General features: G+C 41.2%; 2 protein-coding genes across 10 annotated transcripts in view; one reads left to right on the forward strand and one right to left on the reverse strand.

The window, feature by feature from the left end:
- LOC134220331 (katanin p60 ATPase-containing subunit A1) overlaps window positions 1–22,163 on the forward strand; it is a 54,072-nt gene extending 31,909 nt beyond the window's left edge. For 7 of the 9 annotated variants that reach the window (XM_062699359.1, XM_062699357.1, XM_062699358.1 and 4 more), the window contains 4 exons: window positions 14,303–14,682; window positions 19,960–20,887; window positions 21,286–21,525; window positions 21,582–22,163. In XM_062699359.1, coding sequence (XP_062555343.1) covers window positions 14,303–14,682; window positions 19,960–20,887; window positions 21,286–21,525; window positions 21,582–21,780 — 1,747 coding nt within the window. In that variant the 3' untranslated portion in view covers window positions 21,781–22,163. The remainder of the gene's footprint in view (window positions 1–14,302; window positions 14,683–19,959; window positions 20,888–21,285; window positions 21,526–21,581) is intronic. The other 2 variants (XM_062699351.1, XM_062699353.1) reach the window with 2 other exon arrangements.
- A 358-nt stretch (window positions 22,164–22,521) lies between these two features.
- Window positions 22,522–23,582, reverse strand: LOC134219478 (uncharacterized). The gene is made up of 3 exons (XM_062698215.1): window positions 22,930–23,582; window positions 22,764–22,869; window positions 22,522–22,702 (listed from the first exon to the last, which is right to left on the reverse strand). Exons 1-3 carry the CDS (start codon window positions 23,503–23,505, stop codon window positions 22,623–22,625), a joined length of 762 nt encoding a protein of 253 aa, XP_062554199.1. The 5' UTR covers window positions 23,506–23,582; the 3' UTR covers window positions 22,522–22,622.
- Window positions 23,583–23,643: the final 61 nt, after the last annotated feature.

Consider the following 23,643-nt stretch of genomic DNA (forward strand, 5'->3'; position numbering starts at 1 on the left):
AAATGTGGCACATACCCTTTATTGGGGCCTCCAGTTAGCCTTGTTAGCAAAGGCGTTGGATTGCCAATCCGGAGATGGCGAGTTCGATTCTCGGTCTAGTCTAGAATATTTTCAGGTGGGAAACTCGACTCCCTTGGGCATAGTATACCCATTGTACTTGCCACTGGCGGAGTTAAGCTGGGGCACGATGGTAATTTGTAATCACTGGCGGAGTAAAGCTGGGAACGATGTGGCACGTGACCAACCAAATCGAACATTTAAATGAATTTTAATCATATCTGATAAGAAGATTATTTTGAGTTTTTAGTCGAACGTCTTTACTTGTCATAAGACGAGTTTGTAATATCCCATTTTCCGAATTAAATATGATAATACAAACTCGTCTTATGGCAAGTAATTCTATCTGCAAAAAAATGTCTGAAAAAAAATATTTTCCTAGAATTTTGATTAATTCTTGAAAAACTCTGAAGGATTTTTTGGAGTTATTTTCAACAGATTTTTTAAGAAATCTAGGAATTTCTTTAAAAAATTAAATAGATATTTCTCCGGTTATTTTATTGGAAATTCCTTCGTAAATTCCTGTAAGAATTTCTTTCAGTAATTCCTTTGTAAACTCTTTCCGAAAATCTTCTGGGCTTTGGAAATTTATTCGATGATTCATTCTGAATTTTCTCCAGGAATTTATTCGAAATTTATTTTTCTGAAAATTCTTTAGAAATTCTTTCAACTTCAAGAATTCCCTCCAGAGATAATTTAAAATATTACGCCGTTATTTTTTTGTCATTCCTCCTGGGATTCCTTCGGAAAATCCTCTGGAAAGGCCTTCGTAAATTCATCCTGAAATTCCTTCGGACCTTCATTTTCCTTTTTAAAAAAACATATGAAATTCCTGCTGGGATTATTCCGGATATTTTGTTGGAGATTTTATTCCGGAAATTTATTTACGAATGAAATAGGAAATCCTAAAGGAATTTTCGGATGGGTTTCTAACGGAAATTACAGAGGAATGTCCAGATGAAATTTTCGAAGCATCTCTTTTAAATAATTTCCGAAGGATTCCTAAAAAAGTTTCTGAATAAATTCCTAAGTGAAATTTCAAAGGAATTCCAAGAATTTCTTACTAGTTTATCGGAAAGGATTTTCTGAGGAATTACTGGATGCATTTGTTTAAAATTATCCATCAATGATTATTGACCCAATTTCTTTAAAAAAAATGAATGAGTTTCAAATTCAGAAAATCTTAAGGCAATTTACAAAGGAATTCATAAAGAAACTCATGAAAAGAGTAGTAAAAGTAAAAGTATTTCTAAAGGATTTTTCGAAGGATTTTTCGAGGTAATTTACAAAGGTATTCCCAAAAAATAAATTTAAAAAATAAATTTAATTCCAAAAATAAATTGAAAGATTCCATTGGAAAATTTAAGAAGGAATTTTTTAGAAACTAGTTGACCCGGCAGACGTTGTCCTGCATAGTAGGCAAAAATGCGCGTTGTGAACTGCCGATGCGAAATTTTCTTACGATTCTTAATTTTAGTTTTTCACGATTTACCCAATCTTAATCGTGGTTTTCGCATAAAGAAATATCATATAAACCCGTCGGAAATGATAACGAACATATCTGCTGAAGGAATGAGGAAAAGTCATCCAGCCGTTTTCGAGTTCGGGGGATACGAACACAGACCATTCCATTTTTATATATAGAGATATCGAAAGTCATTCGGAAATTCCTTTACGATTTCTTCATAAGATCTTTTGGAAAATCCTTATGAAGTTCCTTCAGGAATACCTACGCAAATTGTTTTTGGAATACCTTCGGAAATTCATCTAGTACTTCCGATGTTTTTTTTAGGAATGCCTTTGGAAATTTCTTTAGGAGCTTCTTCGGAAATTGATTTAGGAATTTCTTTGCAATATATTTTAGGAATTCTGCTAGTACTTTCTCAATAAATGCCTTTGGAAACTCTAGGAAGAAATTCTTAGAGTACTTTCGAAATTTCTCCAGATCTCCAGAAAATTCTTATAGGAATTCCTTTGGGCATTCTTTCGGGAATCTCTTATAAAATCCTACTGGAATTTTTATATAAACTTCTAGATTAATAGAGGATTTTACTCGGAATTTACTTCAGAAACTTTCACGAGAATTTCGTCAGGGACATCTGAAGGAATTCCTTCGGAAATTCTTGCGCAAATCCGAATAGTAGTATGTAAAACAAAACCCTGTTTTGAATATGGAATTAAGACTGTATAATATATAATATATAATATGAACCCAAAAATATCGGGATTGCAGTCGATCCATCATCATACTTCTTCGGATATTCTCAAGAATTCTTGAGGAATTTACTTTAGGAGTTGCTTCGGAAATTTCTCCAGAAATTTCTTAGTTTATTCATTTAGGTCATATTTCATGAATTTATCCGAAAAGTTCGTTCGGAATATAATCCAGATATTCTTTCGTAAAAAGATATCCCCAGGAATTAATTCGATTAGTCATCCAGAAGATCTTTCATACATACCTTCAAAAATCCCTTCAGGAATTCCATCGTAAATAACTCTAAGTAATTCCTCCAGTGATTCATAACTAAATTTCTCAAAGAATTTCTACAAAAATCTTTAGCAAATAAATCTAGAAACACCTTCTGAAATTGCTCCAGGAATTCTTTTAAAAATTTCTTCCAAATTTTGTCTTAGAATATTTTTTTGGAAAATCCGCCGGAATTTCCTCAAGGAATTCCCTTTCCCTTTTTCCTCAAGGAATTCCCTTTAGCAATCCGCTGGAAATATGGGGCCCTCCTTAGCCGTGCGGTAAGATGCGCGGCTACAAAGCAAGACCATGCTGAGGGTGGCTGGGTTCGATTCCCGGTGCCGGTCTAGATAATTTTCGGCTTGGAAATTGTCTCGACTTCCCTGGGCATAAAAGTATCATCGTACTAGCCTCATGATATACGAATGCAGAAATGGTAACTTGGCTTAGAAACCTCGCGGTTAATAACTGTGGAAGTGCTTAATGAACACTAAGCTGCGAGGCGGCAATGTCCCAGTGGGGGATGTAATGCCAACAAAGAAGAATCCGCTGGAAATACTTTCAGGAATAACCAAACAAATTCCTAACGGAATTTCCAAAGAAACCTGAATTTCTCTGTAGATTCCTCCAGGAATTCCATCGGATTTTATTCCACGGATTCTTTCGGCAAACTCTCAGGAAATGACTTCGGAGATAGATACATTTTTTGAAAAGCTTTGATATATTCTTTTAAAAATTCAAAGAAGGAATTCTAGGAATTCCTTCAGATTTTCCATAAAGAATTCCTTCAAAAATTCATATAGAAAAATCTTTTCTTTTAATCCTTAAAGAACACTTGCATCTTGAAAATTCTTCCGGAAATTCCTTAAGAGATTCCTCCGAAATTTTCTTAACTTTTTTTTTAAAAGAATTTCTTCGGAAACTCCTTTGGAAATTCGGTCGGAATTCGTACGGAAATTGTATCAGGGAAACCTTGCGAAATTCCCTTAGAAGAATTCCTACGGTTTTTTTTAAATTGCTTTAGAAATTCTTGCAGAAATTGGTATAGGAGTTCCTTCGAACTTTTTTTTAAGAAATTCTTTTAGCAATTATTTCAGGAATTACTTAAAGAAATTCTTCCAGTAATTCCTTAAGAAGATAGAAGAATGCTAGGAAATCCTTCAGAATTCCTCCAAATACTCATTCCGGACATTCCTCCGTAACATCAATTAGATATTCCTTGCATTCCTTGTAAAATCATAAAGCGAACTAACTCGTTTGCGATTTCAAAGGAATGCATCACGTCCGAGTTTTTTATGCTAAAACTGAACATTTCACTCATGTCTCGAAAAATCATTTAGTTCCAAAAAAGTGTTTAAAATCAAGTTAAGAGCAATTTATTGTTTACACACGCAAAAGCATCCATTGTTCTATGTGTTGAACGTCCATTTATCGTTAATTTATGAGGAAGAACAAAAGAAAACCTACCATGTTTCGAATGGATGATTCGTTGGGTGCTGAGTTGGGTGCTGAGTTGGGTGCGTTTCAACTCACGGTTGATTTGAATCGTTCATGATTTTTGAGTTTTTACCAACTTCAAGATCTTCGGGTATTCCTTCAAGATTTTTTTTCCGGAAATCACTTTAGAAATTCTTTTAGGCATCATTTGGAAATTACTTTAAGAATTTCCGAAATTTCATCTGGAATTTTTATTTCCTTTTAAATTTCCGTTAAAAATCCTTCGGATTTTTTTTAGTGTTTCCTATTTTTATCTTCAATGAATTTTCGGAAAAGTTCTTCCAACTAAATTTCTGGAATAATTCCTGCGGGAATTTTGGAAGAAATTTCGTATGGTTTTACTAAGATGATTTTCGCAGGATTTCTTGGAGGAAGTTTTCAAGGAATTTCTGGATAAATTTACAATGGTCTTTCCAGAGAATTTTCCGAAGAAATGTCAAAAGGAATTCCTGGCGTAATTTGTTAGAGGAGTTCTCAAAAGAATTTCCTCAAAAAAAGAAAAGGATTTCCTAAAATATATTCCGAATTTTAATTTTAATTTCAAACGAATTCCTACAGGAATTCCTGCGCCAGCAGGAAGATCGAGACCGTGAAGAAACGGAGCAACTGTACCGCGCTAATAACACACGAAAGTTCTATGAGAAGTTAAACCGTTCACGTAAGGGCCACGTGCCACAGCCTGATATGTGTAAGGACATAAACGGGAACCTTCTTACGAACGAGCGTGAGGTGATCCAAAGGTGGCGGCAGCACTACGAAGAACACCTGAATGGCGATGTGGCAGACGAAGATGGTGGTATGGTGATGGACCTGGGAGAACGCGCGCAGGACATAATTCTACCGGCTCCGGATCTCCAGGAAATCCAGGAGGAGATTGGCCGGCTGAAGAACAACAAAGCCTCTGGGCTGGGGTTGACCAACTACCAGGAGAGCTATTTAACCACGGTGGTGAGGCACTGGCTAGAGCGCTGCACTGGGTCATTACCAAGATTTGGGAAAAGGAAGTCTTGCCGCAGGAGTGGATGGAAGGTGTCGTGCCATCTACAAAAAGGGTGATAAGCTGGATTGTAGCAACTACCGCGCAATCACATTGCTGAACGCCGCCTACAAGGTACTCTCCCAAATTTTATGCCGTCGACTAACACCAACTGCAAGGGAGTTCGTGGGGCAGTACCAGGCGGAGTTTTATGGGCGAACGCTCCACCACGGACCAGGTGTTCGCCATTCGCCAAGTACTGCAGAAATGCCGCGAATACAACGTGCCCACACATCATCTATTCATCGACTTCAAAGCCGCATATGATACAATCGATCGGGACCAGCTATGGCAGCTAATGCACGAACACGGTTTTCCGGATAAACTGACACGGTTGATCAAAGCGACGATGGATCGGGTGATGTGCGTAGTTCGAGTTTCAGGGGCATTCTCGAGTCCCTTCGAAACCCGCAGAGGGTTACGGCAAGGTGATGGTCTTTCGTGTTTGCTATTCAACATCGCTTTGGAAGGGGTAATACGAAGAGCAGGGATTAACACGAGTGGTACAATTTTCAATAAGTCCGTCCAGCTATTTGGTTTCGCCGACGACATAGATATTATGGCACGTAACTTTGAGAAGATGGAGGAAGCCTACATCAGACTGAAGAGGGAATCTAAGCGGATCGGACTAGTCATCAACACGTCGAAGACGAAGTACATGATAGGAAGAGGTTCAAGAGAAGACAATGTGAGCCACCCACCGCGAGTTTGCATCGGTGGTGACGAAATCGAGGTGGTAGAAGAATTTGTGTACTTGGGCTCACTGGTGACTGCCGAAAATGACACCAGCAGAGAAATTCGGAGACGCATAGTGGCTGGAAATCGTACGTACCGCAAGACGCTCCGATCGAATAGAGTTCGCCGCCGTACCAAACTGACAATCTACAAAACGCTAATTAGACCGGTAGTCCTCTACGGACACGAGACCTGGACGATGCTCGTGGAGGACCAACGCGCACTTGGAGTTTTCGAAAGGAAAGTGCTGCGTACCATCTATGGTGGGGTGTAGATGGCGGACGGTACGTGGAGGAGGCGAATGAACCACGAATTGCATCAGCTGTTGGGAGAACCATCCATCGTTCACACCGCGAAAATCGGACGACTGCGATGGGCCGGGCACGTAGCCAGAATGTCGGACAGTAACCCGGTGAAAATGGTTCTCGACAACGATCCGACGGGCACAAGAAGGCGAGGTGCGCAGCGGGCAAGGTGGATCGATCAGGTGGAAGATGACTTGCGGACACTCCGTAGACTGCGTGGTTGGCGACGTGTAGCCATGGACCGAGCCGAATGGAGAAGACTCTTATATACCGCACAGGCCACTTCGGCCTTAGTCTGATTAAATAAATAATAATCCTACAGGAATTCTCAAAGGAATTTCTAAAATAATTTCTGAAGAAATTCCTAAAATAACTCGTAAAGAAATCAACGATGAAATTATCGAAATGTTCTTATATTACCTTGTTTGAATTACTAAAGGAATTTCTAAATTCATCTGCAAAGTAATTTCGGGGGGATTTTCTGGGAAAACCAGAAGAGAAAAATTTTGTCCAAGACTTGTGGATGGAATTCTTACCGGAGAATTTCCGATAGTATTCGAAGGTAATTTTAATTTTTATTTTTGAAAAAATCTTGATGGTATTTCCTGAAGAATTATTTACGAAAAAATGGCCGAAGGTCATTCCCCAGGAATTCTTGTCACTGTTTTTGTATCCTTTTTCACGAAAACTCCTCCTCGTGAGGTACCACACCTATGATCAAGGTTAGATAACGTCCTGAAAGATGATTAAATTATCTTTCGAAACAACTCAAAAAATTGGCCAAACAATAACAAAGTTATAACGATTTCAATTTGGGGTCAATATGACCCCAAAGCACAGACGAAGTAAGTGTTTTTTTTAGTACAGACAGAAGGTTAATCACAACAAACAGAGCTATGTCAGTTGATCATGTCCGGGAGCATCGCCTTCGCCATGCAGATATCGACGCGCTGACTGAAGGGTACTACACAGTATTTATTTATACTTTCGAATTTCTGTTGATATCGGATTTTTATGGCATCGTCGATGGAGCTCACCATTAGAAATCCAGCTGTGAGGTCACCATGCCCATTATGAAACGTAGACATCATCGGTTTATGAATACTTCCAGTTCCTGCGTGATCTCTGCTAATACACATCAAGTCTCATTGGCGTATAACAATTCAGATTTCACGTTAGAGTTGAATATTCGGTATTTCGAGCTAACTAATCTGATTAGATCTCCATCGTAAACTCGCCAAAGCAGCCCTATAGCCTTCTTGATCCGTGCTCCTATATCGATCTTGGTTTCACCGTTCAACACTAACTGGCTACCAAGATATTGAAAATTTGTGAAGCTGGAGACGAATCAAAAATCGTTCATTATTCTAAAGCATTTTGAAGTAAACGGATGTTAAGTTTTCAAATTGAAAGTTACCGAGTTAAATAGAGTTGAAGTGAAGAGCGTTTGTGGAAGAAGATCAGGCGTAGAGGACGGCAGAATCCAGCTGTTTTGGTTTGAAAACCCTAGCAAGAACCGTCTCCATTCAAAGGTTCTGTAGTTCCCATATAAAAATGTGTCTTCGATTAAATTTATTTCATATCAAAATAATAACATTAGCTATGTACATTTACACAAAGTAATTGCCTACATTTTTTTGTAGATATTGAAAAAAAGTGGAGGTAATCACCTACAGAATAACTTGCATCTATGTTCGATACTAATAGCAAGTACAATGTTAATTGCCTGCATTATAGATGGAATTCCGTCATTGTAGCGTACCATATTTTTATACGTGATGTAGGATAATTATATCAACGTTTGTTATAATGTTGATATGAATGTATCAACCTATGATTTAATTGTGTTACGGCTAGAGAGATTTTTGATATATTTTTTTTTAACAACTAACCAGCCAAATTTATAGCACACTTTGTTACATTTTTTTTTCTGAAATAAATAACTACCCTTGTTATAATTTTGTTATGCATTGTTGATCAGGAAGCTACCCGGCATTACCACTGATAAGCTCGCAGCGAACAGAGTTACTCGCTTCCGGGTCGTCGGCCACAGAAGGAAGAAAGTTAGTTAGGAGGAAGAAGGTCGCGAGGTGAAGTGTCAGCCGCTGAAGCTACGTAGACCATTGAAGGGAAGGAGGAGGAGGAAGGTATAAAGGAGGAATAAAGCCGCTATCGCCGGCTTGAAAGCCCTTGTAAAGATAGAAGGACGAAAGCAGAGGAAGGGCGAGAGAAGTGGAAGGACGGAAGAAGAGGAAGGGAGAGAGAAGAGGAAGGGCGAGAGAAGATGAAGGACGAAAGAAGACGAAGGACGGAATAAAGGAAATAAGTGGAGAAGTTGTTTAGATGCTCGACAGTAAAAGGCTACCAGAACAGTCCACGGTTTAGTACACGATCAATCGCAAACCGGAAACCGGCAAATCGGAGCATTGGGAGCCGGGAGCCTTGTTAGATTCCTTGGTTCGGATGGCTGCTTCAATCTTCTGCAATGTTGGAGCTTCGGAGTTGACGCGGGTAATGCATCACACCCATTGCGGCTCTTGCCGAGATGTTGATAGTTGGTCGGGCGTCGAAACTTGGAGAAGTTGTTCGAAGTGCTCGAACCACCGTTTCAGTTGGTCAGTTGGGTCGGTGAGTAAATGACCTGTCGCGTCTTTCACTGGTATCCTCGGATTCATCACTCAGGCGTCGTGATGTATTTTAGAGGAGGCGAATATCGTCAGCTCAGCGCTAGCAGCAAACATATTCCCATGGATTACAGCAACTCATATGTGATTTAGATTTAGTCACAATTAAGTTGCTGCAACCAGTACTGGAATTTCTTATTCAATGGGAGATGTCACGCGATGGTCACATATCCGTCCCTTTCAATACCTACAGAAACGCAAAGAATGAAAGGCATACTTGTAACGGTCATTCGGTCCGTTACAGTTTTGTAAATATTTAGTATAATTGAATATGAACTTGATTTAAATATAGAAAGTAGTTTAATTAATAGTTTTTGTAAATGGTACCAAATTTTAAATTTCCTAGCATTCCGTTGTACCGCTTTTCCAGGAAAACAAAAAGCTCTTCTAGCTTCCAAATACTCTCGCGCTCGCGAAGCAAAGAACGTTCTAGACCAACAGATCAACGTGCAAACCATGTGTTGGCAAAGGCGAGCGCATGTGATTACGTCACGGAGTCGGTTAGTGACCATCCAACTGGGGAATATCCCAACAAAGCCTCTTTAATAATTTTCGGGAAAGATCGGCAGGCAAAGTAGGCTGTAATCCGAATGGATTAAGGTCACTCCTGACGGAATCCAAGTTTCAAAGTGCTCGCGTTTTCGGAGGCACACCACTCGATATGGAGGCGGCGCACAACTGTCATTTTTGTTGATTTAGCTTTGCTGCGTCGCAGCATGCGTGAAATAATAAAAATGACAGTTGTGCGTTGCTTTCGTAGCGAGTGGTGTGCCCCCGAAAACGCAAGCACTTTAAAACTTGGATTCCGTCAGGAGTGACCTTAATTGCTTCATGCACTTCGATCGTTAGGAGGGGGAAATGCGATCTAGGGACTTCGTGAGGTCAAAACCGGAGGCTAAGAATTAGGACAATCTTACATTTAATCTGAGGATTCTTGACTGTGACTCGTTCACTTTGATCTGGATTGTGGAAGAGGCAGGAGTTCTCCGATTTAGTTTCGCGTCGTGAGGTGATTTGTAAGCTAAAAAGTAAGTCGATCGAACTATCGTGCGATCAATCAAACGTGCTAGCAGTAGGTAGTGTGCGAGTGTGGAGCGTAAGACAGAGTTGTGGCAAGTGTGCCGGAGACCCGTCACCTCACAGGTTTTAGCCAGCTCCTACTCCTGACCCCACCTTGCAGCTTCAAAGTTTCCCGGCGGTCCACGGTCCCGTCATGAAGTAATTCCGTAGCGTAGTAGAAGAAGGAACCGCAACAGAGCGCGCACCGCGATCGCGGTGTAAGAGACCGGCATCGTTTAGATGAGCCGTCGGTAAGCGTCACCTTCTCCACCATCCCGTAAGCACATGGCAAGCGTCGCCATCTCCGTCCGTGGAGCACGTGCGTACACGCTTAAAATCAATAAAACAGAGATGTGTTTGCATCACACAAAACGGACCTAATGCGGAACATCCCCTAGATGAGCGATAGTTACAACATAGTTACAACAAAAATGGCTCGTGTGGTTTTATTGAAGCTTGGATTTCAATATTTTCAACAGTATTTGGTTCCTCATGAAACAAGGAATCTGTACAAACGTTAACATGTTGAAAAGGACCGTTATCACGACCGTACGAGGCATTTTTGTGCCTGTGTAACTGTCGCTCATCTAGGGGATGTTCCGCATTAGGTCCGTTTTGTGTGATGCAAACACATCTCTGTGTTATTGATTCTAAGCGTGTAGGCGTCGTCCGCTCACTAGGCCGCGGCGGCACCGCACCGTTCGTCGACCGTTCAACACCATCGTCCGCAAGCAACCAACAGCAGCGTCCCCGTCGTGGAGCGCAACGCCGACAATAATACAGATGGTCCGTGAGTAGAACGAACGCATGCATGCAAATTAAATCGCCCAAGCGTGCTTAGTGAAGAATCAATTTTGGATTTGCCTGCTCCCAATTTTGGTTGGTGATGCGTGGCGGTGAGAGACTATTTTTCTATTAGCCGATCCCTATGAAGTGAATGCCCACACCGCACAATTAAGCACGTGATAGGAGAATAGAACGATAGTGGAAGATAAAGAGAGGGGAATAGAGTTAGAGGATAAGAAGGAAGAAGAGAGAGCTTTGAATGGATAGTTATGTATCCCTACAAAATAAAGTAAAGAAATTGAACTGCGAATATATTGTTGGATGGTTGATGACAAATCGACTTGTCGCTTTAAAGGAACGAGAAGAGGTAATGTAGAGGAGGTTTTTATGTTACTCGGTTTCGTTATTTTGTAGCATTTTCTTTTGGATTATTTTACTGGGGAGGTTGGCCCTGAATCCAACCAACGGACACTCTCATTTTTTCCTAGATTTGATCGGGGTGAGCTGTTTATAGCCAACCGATGATGATAACAACTGTGAGCGGATATTCTTGCTTTCAACTAGATTGTCTTTGCTCTTTTTGAAGGGGGAGTAATTTTTATTTGGAATACCTGTAGCCTGTCGATCTTCGCGCTTTCCTCCCATTATTGGAAAACAGTAACCCTTTTCCCTGAAAGGTCTTAGGCCGGGCAACCCTAAAACAGGTGGATGGTCTCCATTAGGAGTGGCGCTTAAATCATCCGCTAATCCTTTCGGAAGGCGCGGCAGGATCATACGCTTTTATACTACAAAAATCGGAAAAAAATATTTGTCCCGACTCCCGTGACAGGGCATGAAAGTGTGCAATATCTGCTTTATTTTTGTGTTGATTACCACTTTCAACTCGGTGAATTAATCACTAATCACTATTCTTCGCATATATCTATTAAAATAACCCACGGTTCCTTCATTTGGTCGCCTGAAATAGAAAAAGGTGCTTTGCTCTCTGTCGTATGACGATCACGACCTTTTGCAGTACTGGCTACAACAATTTTTGGTTGACTTGTGCTGCTCGGAGAGCTTTCTCTCCTTCGTCGGGCAGGGAGTCCACCCACGCTAGCCTGTCTCGTCTGCAGCAGTGTTTAATTTCCTTCTCTATAGCCGAATACCGTTGATGGAACTTGTACTTGGCTTGTTTGGTTTTTGCCCGCTCTATCGCAGCCAGGTTGCATTTGTAATCTACTCCTTCCGTGGAGTGCACAGCTCACCCAGGTTGTTCTCGCGTGTTTCGATGAAGGCATTCTTGATGGCCGTCCACTGCTCCAGTGGCTCGCCACTGAATCCGAGCAATGCGCAATCGGATCTCGCCAATTAGAAGGTGATGGTCAGACGCGATGTCAGCGCTGCGTTTATTCCGGACATCAAGAAGGCTCCGTCTCCATTTTCGGCTGATGCAGATGTGGTCGATTTGATTTTCAGTTTGTCCATCACGAGAGACCCACGTGACTTTGTGCACTGACCGATGGGGACCATCTGATGGGAACCATCATGTCGTTATTGCTACAGGATTCTGTAAACAGCTCACCGTTTTCAGTAATTTCTCTTAGACCATGACGCCCTATGACAGACGCTCGATAAGTTGGGTTAAATTTATTTCAAGTCCCACTCAACGCCAAGACTGGATTCTCGGCAGCACACGGTCGCTTTGATATGGCCTGCTTGCGGAAGGGTCGTTTGGCCGAAACCCGTTCGGCTGAAAGTCGTTTGGTTGACCGGGCCATACGTGTGAATAGGTCTTGCGGCCGAATAAGTCATTTGGTCGAATAGGATACTTGCAGCTTTTTATTGAAGTTAAACAGATTGTTGATTGTTATTGTTAGACCCGTGGAAGCGTGAGTACTGGAACTTGTGAGTTATGACCACTGACCAGAGCTTTGTTTGACGCTCCTTTCTAGATGTCGTCTCACCATTTCGTAGCCCATGAGCAGAATTACGGACCCGAATAATGAAATTCAAGTCTAACCTATGGCATTGCTATACAAAGTGTTTTTGACACAAGTTGTGTTGAAGACAAAACTGTTCAGGTAGAGCACTATTTATAATATCTTTGAAAGTTTTATTGAAAGCTTTCGTTGGTGGTTTAAAAATATTTTCATTTTAAACCGCATTACAAACATGCATGCGGCACTAGGATTTATTATCCTACCTTAGTCACAACAAACATAGTGCGGCACGTGCCACAAGGCCGCTGCCCTGTGGAGTATTTCCGGCTGCAAACCCATTGACATAAATAAGGGAAATGTATGGGAGAAAAGCTCATAACGAATCAGCGGGGAATAATGGCTAAGAAAATTGTATCAAAACTCATGCCTTATGATTTGTATTAATTCAAATCAAACATGTTAATGAGATTTCGGTAAACTTTACCAACAAATATTTTTTTGCTAAATTTCGTTAAAATTACTGAAAGGAAGTTTTACCGAAATCTCGGCTTTGAAAGTTTTAAATCGATATTTTGGCTGTTGGGCTCTTGGCGAAATTTTTGTTGAGGTCGGCGGATAACTTGAAGTATGCATGGTACGACGAAGTCAAACAATTATTCAAAATGTGATATATTTTTGTACAATGTCCTACCATTAATTCTTCGTCGCTCATTCGTTTTAACACAATTTTTTACAAAATGTAATCCAGACGGCGCAAAGATCAAATGGTGCATTTTATAATAGCCTTCCCCGATGCATAATTCTGCTTACGGTATTTCGCTCCAGTTTTGTATATTACCTGGCATGTTCTACTGCAGCCACCAGTTGCTCACAACTTGAAGCACTATGGTTTACTCGTTTGTTGGCTACTCAAGCGGTATGTATGTTGCGTGATATGTACCAATGAACAATGCATCAACCAGATTCTCCAGGGAGAACATGGTTCTACTCGCTAGTTGGAAGCTTGTCACGCTACGGTAGCCTGTTGTTAAATTTTATCCAGAAAGTTGTTTCAGTTTTTGTTTTTATGTATAAGTAGTCTAAAAAGCTAATATAATAAAATAACTGAGTCTTTTACTCCGGTTGGCTTTGTGAATCATTCATATTTTCATTGCTTCATGCCCTTCGTTTTAAAGCTTTTATTTACCTAAGTTTTGAAATCGAAGGATTATGCAAATAAATGTAAAAAACAGGTTTTGTTGCTTTTCTCGTATAACAAACTGATACCATAAAGTTATCATTTAACTCTAAAGTCGAACTTTTTTTAGTGTGTTAATGACCTGTATACCTTGGTTTATTGTTACGCAATTTGATTCTGGTCGATTATAACTCTTAGCTTCAATGAAACAATATGTTGACCCCACGACCCTATACAAATATTAGAGAAAATTCAGTTGGTATTTGAAAAGTTGTGAATTCTTAGGTTGGCGAGAAATTGATGAAGTCCAACCGCGTAAAAAAACTAGGTGTATATAGCAATCAACTCAGCTTGACCAACCGAGAATAGCCAAATTCGGCTATTTTCTCCTAGTTAAGCCCAGGCATATGTTCTGATAATTCTTTACCATATTCTGACCGCCTGCCTTATTCTTCAGATGAACCCTCATTTTGCATAATGTGTTTGATGTCCTTCCCGTTTGTAACGGGCCCAATTTCCCGCTCGACTGCCAAGACGCTATTAGTTCAAAAATGTTTTCTTCTCTTTTCTTTTGCAGCTCACAACCTTCCACGTCCAGTTTTCAGCATATGGCCCGGATGATGGACACGCTGATACTGGATAATTTAGCGCCATTCGCGTTCACCAAAATTACCACCACCCATCGGCCGTCAAGGATATCTGCCTCCAACGGTGGCGGGCCTGGTGGTGCCCCGATGGGTGTCGAAAGTGGAACACGAGTGGTGGGAGGAGGCGGTGGTGGAGGAGTCGGAGGTGTTCCGGTAATTGGTGGAGGTGTCAGGAAGGCGACCAGCACATCTAACGTGGCAGCCAGTGGAATCGGTGGCGGCAGCTCAATACGTGTCAACCTGCAGAAGAATAAAATTCCAACACAAGGTCAGCATACAGATTATGCTTCTCCTACATCGGGCTTACAGGGTGAGGGCACTGTGTGTTCTAGAGCGTAGTTTGCTTGGCGATTGTATGCGAAGGAGAAAGGAGGCTAATTAGCTGTGGTTTTTATTATTACATCTTTGACAGCCAAGATTTCTGACGCGTCGCCGTCGATGACCCAAATACCTAAATTAAGTGGCTGAAAGCTAATGTTGTGTAGAGGTTGAGTTGTTCTTAAGCAAAGATTGTCCAACCTTCAGTGTGGATACCATTAACCCCAATTTCTTAGTCGGTTACTTCGAACAACCATTCGCACATTTGTAGTTGTTTTGTTGTGATTACGTGAGCTACTTTTAAATGGCGCTTTGAGGAAATTTTCTAGAAGAGTTTTGGTTCAGTACACCTACTGAAACATGTGACAAATAGAACTCATCATTAACGATTGCATCATAACGTCATCTGACACTATATGAAGGCATTTTTACTTTTTTTTAACCCGTGAGACAATGTTCAATTTTTTGTTTCATTTGTAGTTTTTGACCCATGCAATCGTCTATATAATCGTCATTACAAACTTGATTGTGTAAATGAAAAGGACTGGATGTGCATTACAATGCTAATAAGTATATAGGAAAACAGTGACAAATTTCGTAAGCCACTATTACAGTAAAAATGTTTATTAGCCCGGCATAACGAAGGGGTGGAAGATAGTGTTCCCGGTTACCCGCATTTCTCAGCACAGGCTAAAAAACTAAAGAACCAAACATTATTTACACTTAGTAATACGAATACTATTCCATTTTATTCCACCGTTTGATTGTAACTTTACAGATACGCATTTCGTCCTCAACAGTAAGGTCGATTTCAGTGTCTTGTACTTGACTCGACTAAGTCCTATTTGTGGATGGGAGATTCTTTCCCAAGCAACATCACTTGTTTCTCTGTGTGTAACAACTACTGTGAAGTGACTTACTAAAGCTCTGAGTTATGCACATGGTGTCGTATTTAGAACTCCTTTGTGACGCAATAAGCGCCTAAAGAGGTGGAGCCTATTTGCAACATCTTGCGGCTACAATGAAAATAAAAACACAAAAACCAATCGGGGATCGAACTATGGACCTTGGGATTTTCAACCTTCTACTATAACCATCAATTATATTTGGAGATTCTGATACAAGTGGACTACATAAACAACAAAGTCATTTGTAACTTCATTGTACCTTATACTGAACATGCAGGGGACTGTAAAAAAAATACTTCTCAGCTGAGCACAATGCGTTTTGCAACATATCAGAAACATTGTCGTAACAGCAATGAACCGAAGTGTTATTAATTCTGCAATTCTTCGGTTTTGTTTCTTATATGAAACACATTGAATTCAAAATCAATCAAGAAGTCAGATGTGTGGCATATATATGGCGACGCCACTTAAACGTAATTGAAAAAAATTATGTTTCTGAAACTGGAAAGTGGCTTCTATTTAGTTAAAATCTAAACAGATAACACTGAATCAACAATTTGACGTTACAATACAAGGTTCAAAGCCATATCTCTCCATCCTCGATTACGTCCCACGCTCGCCAAGTCGTTCTGTACCTGGTCAGCCATCCTCGCTCACTGCGCACCACGCCTTCATGTACCTGCCGGATCGGAAGCGAACACCAGTGCACACCAGTGCCATTCAAATGTTCCTCGTAATGCTGCTTCCATCTTTCGATCACCACACGTTCGTCTGTCAAGATGCTCCCATCCTTATCCCTGCATGTTTCGTCTCGCGACAAGAAGCCTATGCGGGATGTGTTGATCTTTTGATAGAACTTGCGTGTTTCTTGAGAACGGCACAACTGTTCCATCTCCTTGCACTCCGAATCTTCCAGACAGCGTTTCTTCACCTGGAAAAGATCGAACTGCTGTCTTCGTTTCTGGCAATAGCGTTTCACATTCTGTCGGGTCCCTTGCTGCAGCGCGACCACCACCCGTGCTGTATCCTCCTGCTCCAGAATCTGTCTGCACTCTACGTCGAACCAATCGTTCCGTCGGCTTCGTTCCACATACCTGACGCTGCTCTTCGCTGCGTCGTTAATGGCTTCTTTAATTGTATTCCAGAAGTCCTCAAGAAGGGCCCCATAGCAAATAATTTTGAAAATTCAATGACGGGTAAAATTGCAGCCTATCCCATCAAACGAATTAACATTCGATATTAAATTAAATTTTATTGAATTTTACAAGCAAGCACCGTTTAAATTTATTTTGATTTGAAAGGACAGTGAGATCGATTGAATGTCACATATATATGGTGTGGCATATATATATGGCGACGCCACTTAAACGTAATTGAAAAATTTTATGTTTCTGAAACTGGAAAGTGGCTTCTATTTAGTTAAAATCTAAACAGATAACACTGAATCAACAATTTGACGTCACAATACAAGGTTCAAAGCCATATCTCTCCATCCTCGATTACGTCCCACGCTCGCCAAGTCGTTCTGTACCTGGTCAGCCCTCCTCGCTCACTGCGCACCACGCCTTCATGTACCTGCCGGATCGGAAGCGAACACCATATTTGCAAACTTGCTGTCTGGCATTCTTGCAACATGCCTTGCCCATCGTACCCTTCCGGCTTTAGCTACCTTCTGGATACTGGGTTCGCCGTAGTGTTGGGCGAGCCTGTGGTTCATCATTCGCCACCACACACCCTTCCTCTTGCACACCATCAAAGATGGTCTCTCAAATACTCGGATTGCTTGTAAATCATCTTCGAGCATGGTCCAAGTTTCATTTCCGTAGAGGACTACCGGACTGGTTTTATGAGTGTTTTGTACATGACACATGTGGTGCGGGTGTGAATCTTTCAGGACCGCATTTTCTTCTTGAGCGCGTAGTAGGCTAGACGGGTCCGCGACGTTAGGCATAAGGACGTTAGGCATAAGTACGATAAGCATAATGGACGATAGGCATAACGGACGTAAGGCATAATGTACGTTAGGCATAATGGACGTTTGGCATAACTCCGCCTTCTTTAAGTCATAGGCTGTTCTTTGGATCATTTTATGCCTAACTTCCATTATGCCTAACGTCAGCTCCGATACCATCCTTACCAGCTGCTTTATTGGTCTTTAGCTGTTGGATGACATTCTTAACTTCCCTCAAGGTGGGGGCTGGTTGGCTTCCGTCTTCCGCTGACCTGACGTAATCATCTCCTCCGCTGCCTTGACTTTCACTGCCTGTACTCGCAGTGCCATTCAAATGTTCCTCGTAATGCTGCTTCCATCTTTCGATCACCACACGTTCGTCTGTCAAGATGCTCCCATCCCTATCCTTGCATGTTTCGTCTCGCGACAAGAAGCCTATGCGGGATGTGTTGATCTTCTGATAGAACTTGCGTGTTTCTTGAGAACGTGTTTCTCCTTGCACTCCGCTTCTTACAGGCAGCGTTTCTTCTCCTGGAAAAGATCGATCTGCTGTCTTCGTTTCTGGCAATAGCGTTTCACATTCTGTCGGGTCCCTTGCTGCAGCGCGACCACCCCAGCTGTATCCTTCTTCTCCAGAATCTGTCTGCACTCTATGTCGAACCAATCGTTCCGTCGGCTTCGTTCCACATACCTGACGCTGCTCTTCGCTGCGTCGTTAATGGCTTCTTTAATTGTATTCCAGAAGTCCTCAAGAAGGGCCCCATAGCAAATAATTTTGAAAATTCAATGACGGGTAAAATTGCAGCCTATCCCATCAAACGAATTAACATTCGATATTAAATTAAATTTTATTGAATTTTACAAGCAAGCACCGTTTAAATTTATTTTGATTTGAAAGGACAGTGAGATCGATTGAATGTCACGTTTATTTGCATGCTCCAAATATGTGCACAAAAATACATTTAAAATCACAACATATTTTTATCTGCGCAGAGCGTCCAAATCTACTATGACGATTTTGATGTCGTGACTTGGGCTGCTGTCGAACTCACGTTCCAGCTGCGCATAGAATGCGTTCTTATCATCATCAGTGCTTCCGGAGTGTTGGACGTTGACTATGCTAAAATTAAAGAACCGGCTTTTGATCCTCAACCTGCACATTCTCTCATTGATCGGCCACCACCCGATCACGCACCTTTGCATATCGCTCATCACTATGAAAGCTGTTCCCAGCTCGTGTGTGTTGCCGCAGTTCTGGTAGCTGGTCTTAACGTTCGCACCATTGATCCCTCCCTTCCAATAAACCTCCTGCAGCGTCACGATGGCATTCGGACGACGATCAGCCGCCCAATATGGAGAACAGACGCTGGTGTGCGCCTTCCTGCAATGCTCAAAAACTCACATTAACGGTGATCGGATCATATTGACCCGGATTTGACTCTATATAGACAAAAATTGCACACAAATATCGCGCATGAACGATAGACAATATTTCTACAGATGTTCTATATTCTCCAAACCATTCTGGATTTCAAAGCCTTGATCTACCAGGTCAGTTACGTTTGGTATGAAACCAATAGCAAAATATGGGGTCCATACAGAGGCCGTTTACGATTTAGATCAGTCCAAACCGTATGTTCTAAGTTCTCCAAATCATTCTTAAGTGCAAACCAATTGATCTACCATGTCAACTGGGTTCAATACAAAGTCAACAGAAACTCATACAGGCCCTTTGAGGCCATGTGCATGATTTACGATCTAAAGCCACTAGCCACTAGCAACCCATGGTACCCATGCAAGTCTTTGGGGGCCATGCGCACGATTTACGATCTAGATATGTTCTAAAAAGAATGTTCTAAGTTCTCCAAATCATTCTTGAGTTCAGACCAAATGATCTACCATTTCTACCGAGCGCAATACAAAGTCAATAGGACCCATATAGGTACGAAAGGCATGATTTACGATCTAGATATGTCCAAACCGGATGTTCTAAGCTCTCCAAATCATTCTTGAGTTCAGTCCAAATGATCTACCATTTCAATTGGGACCAATATAAAGTCAATTACAACTTATATAGGAACTTTGAGGTCATGTGCATGATTTACGATCTAGATATGTTCGAACCGGATATTCTAAGTTCTCCAAATCATTCTTGAGTTCAGACCAATTGATCTACCATTTCAACTGGGCTCAATACAAAGTGAATAGCAGCCCATACAGGCCATTAGAGGATATGCGTATGTCATGATTTGTGTTTTAAATACGCGAGTAGTGTTTTCTATTGGACGCCGAACGATTCGTTCGTGGGAACATTTATAGCCTAATGTGCGCGCCAATAGGATTTTTTAAATAATAGTCTGCTTTAAGCCTGTGCCTCTGCACTATGAATCATTATTTGCTTTCTTTTTAGAAGTACACCCGAACCCTCGACATGCCGCCATGGCTTCCAATGCCGCTTCTCCTCCAACGGCAACTGACTCCCGCTGGATATCCTCGCTGCGCCGTAGAGACCCAGAGCTCCAACCAACACTGCCTTCAATCAATAACTCAAATCACCACAGTACCTCATCGCTTACGCACCAGCACAGTGTCGGTTACACAAGTTCCTCAAATACCCCCACGGAACGAAGAAGTAGCAGGAACAGTGGTCAGAAATCTTCGCTGCGTAAAAGTCGATCTGTCGAAAGAATTCGTGCTCGAAAACTGGCCACCTCCAAGATCAAGGAACGACCGAAGAAGTCGTCCTCGGAGGAAGGGGGAGGTTCTGACGACCAAGAGGCCACTTCGGTTGAAGAAAACTCCCCTCAGCAACAGAACTCACCGGTGAAACGGATCGAAAAGTCCAAGATCTTCTCTCCCATAGGATATGAAGCTCACCTGGTGGACACGTTGGAAAAGGACATGCTACAGAAAAATCCAAATGTACAGTGGAACGACGTAGCCGGATTGAACGAAGCGAAAGCCATTCTCCAGGAAGCAGTTGTGCTTCCGGTTATTCTACCAGATTTCTTCCGCGGAATTCGACGACCCTGGAAGGGTGTTCTGATGGTTGGACCACCTGGCACAGGGAAAACCATGCTGGCCAAGGCCGTTGCTACAGAGTGCGGTACAACGTTCTTCAATGTGTCTTCGAGCACCTTAACATCGAAGTACCGAGGAGAAAGTGAAAAACTGGTGCGACTGTTGTTCGAAATGGCACGATACTATGCTCCGAGCACGATTTTTATTGATGAAATTGATTCGTTGTGTGCCTGTCGGGGAAGTGACTCAGAACACGAAGCCAGCAGGCGGTTTAAAGCGGAATTGCTCATACAAATGGATGGATTGAACGCTGCAAGGTAAGATTATTATTGATTAATAATTTACTTTAGAATTTATGAATACATGCTCAATGTAAGCAATGAAAGCAATGTTTCCAAAAATGTAAGTTTGTTGTAATAATTTCCCATATTCTTGATTTCAACGTATTAAAAAAGCGTTGATAAAATATATGTTCTCATTTCTTGTTTCAAGATTCAATATTACTTCTGTAAAAAGTTGTAATGAAACGCAAATGTACATTTTTATTATTTGATTTTCTATAAATTTCATTCATTTTTTGATTAGGTATAATATTGAATGAGTATACAATTTTTACCAAATTAGTTGATAAATATACATTTTTTCACTGTAAATAATGCCTAAATGTGTAATATCTTTCATCTATAGGCAATAATGAGAATTATTTGCTCTCAAGTTACAGCGATGAAAAAATAATCATGGTTTTAGCGGCGACCAATCATCCGTGGGATATTGATGAAGCTTTCAGGAGGCGATTCGAGAAGCGTGTCTACATCGGTCTTCCCAACGACAACACCAGAAAGGCACTGTTGGAACTCTGTCTAAAGGGGGTCAATATGTCACCCGATTTGGAAACCGATACAATTGCAGATCAGCTCAGAGGCTATACGGGATCCGACATTGCTAATGTTTGCCGGTAATTATTAGGTGCTGTCCTCTAGGAATTGTATATTTAAACATTGAAGTTTTCAGCGATGCCGCCATGATGGCAATGAGGAGGCACATCAATGGTCTGACACCGTCGGAAATAAAAATGATTCGAAGGGAAGAGGTGGACTTGCCGGTTACGGCACAGGACTTCCAGGACGCGATGGTCAAAACGCGCAAATCAGTGTCAGCAAATGATGTGGCCCGTTACGAGACGTGGATGGATGAATACGGATCATGCTAGTGTTACGTTTAAGCTCAAAGAGAACTCTATTGTGTCATTCCTTGTGCGATAGACTCTGCTCTCCTGACCCATTACGCAATGCACACCTCCTATTAAAAGCGCCCAACTCACTTGCTTACCCTACCGTTGTATTATCTATCATCTGTTGTGTTCATTCAAGACCCGACATAATCATTTGGATCAATATTACAATATGTACCAGTAACAATGTTAACATTAAATGATTGTTTGAAAAAATGTTAGTCATTTGCATTCGGTTAAATCATATAAGTGTTTTACTATAAGTTGTTTTTGATCTCAACAAGTAATAGAAATATTCATCATAAGAAACAAAACAAATACCTATGTATTGTTTCCTTAAGTCAAATAGATAAACAAATCTACTAATCCAGAATATTTCCTTGAAAGAAATCCTATCACTAAATGATCTTGAGTGTTGTTATTCATTCAAAAATACTAAATCTTTTTTGTCAAAGTTTGCCGAAGAAGCGCGGCTGATTAACTCCCAAACACACCCGATGACCTTCATTTGAGTGCTCTATGATTTACTGAGGCTAAAAAAGAAGAAATATTGCAACCACTGCCAACGACTGACACCAAAGCTAATGGTTTATGGCTGGGACCACAATCGACATTATCATTGCGAATGATTTTTCTGCAGTCATGTTTAATTACTGGCAAATCAACTCTCTTGTCTTGAAGGGTGGTCTTGAAAACTACGAAATAATTTTTAAACGTTTTAAAAAATGTGTATTTAGAAGTTGAAAAAAAAATTATGCTATTTTAATATATTTCAATTTTCATCAATGTATTGATCGTAATTGAGAACTACAAATTCCTTTTTAAGGTCGAAACACTTCCACTTTCATTGGGTAACATTTCTCATCCGGAACTTCCTGTCCAACAACTATAGACACATCACCTACAAATACAATAAGATGTTGTGGAAATTTATATAAATATAATTGAATTCAAACTCAAACCTTGTGGGCAGGCGCTTAGCGCAACAATCAAGTCCATATCTGCTACAAATTCAATGAAATCACCTTTCTTGGCGGGACTAGGTTTGCAGAAATATTGCTGAGTGTCCTGGAAAGAAACACAATATTCTTAAAACTTGCCTACCTCAACGCCTATTTAAATTTTTACCCTCGTAAATCCAGTGCACATAAAAATATTCCACACATCATGAACATCAGACTCTTCCAAACCAAACTCCTTTACGGCTTCTGTAAGATATCTGTGACAACTTCCAATGCGATCCCGTCCCGTTATCAGTTTATAGGTGTAGTCATCACAACGCGTCCCAATCACATCATGCAGTGCTCCACCATCCTTATCGATGCCGTAATCGGCGAGTGAATCCGTTACGAATGTAGCCATCGGACGCAGATACGGTAGAGAGCTCCACAGCCGGTCATACTGCTTCAGATGCGATGCATGCAGCTGTCGTGTTTTACCCGAATAAAAGCGTTCCTTCGTGTTATGTAGATTCCAGAAGTTCACATCGCCAACCTGAGAGCCCTCGATCAGTGTTACCCGGCACAGGTCTCCGGCTAGCATTGTCCAAGCCCGACCGGATTTTTTCGGCACGATTATCTCTTGAACCAAAGTGCCCGCCGATGCGGAAGTTCTTCTGGTTCGGCACCATTCCGCGGATACGACTGATGCGGGTGCTTTGTTGTAACAAATTGTCGGTGCAAAATCTTCAAAAATGCGACTCATCGCGGTGAGTCCAGAGATGGGTTTACTGTAACGGGTGACGAGAAATACTGAATGGTTGGAGTGACGGTTGCTCCTTATTAAATATTAGCTAGTCATTGAAAGTCAATGCCCGTATATAAAATAGAACTATATTATTAA

This window comes from Armigeres subalbatus, chromosome 3 (assembly GCF_024139115.2).
Source record: "Armigeres subalbatus isolate Guangzhou_Male chromosome 3, GZ_Asu_2, whole genome shotgun sequence".
NCBI classification, from domain to species: domain Eukaryota; kingdom Metazoa; phylum Arthropoda; class Insecta; order Diptera; family Culicidae; genus Armigeres; species Armigeres subalbatus.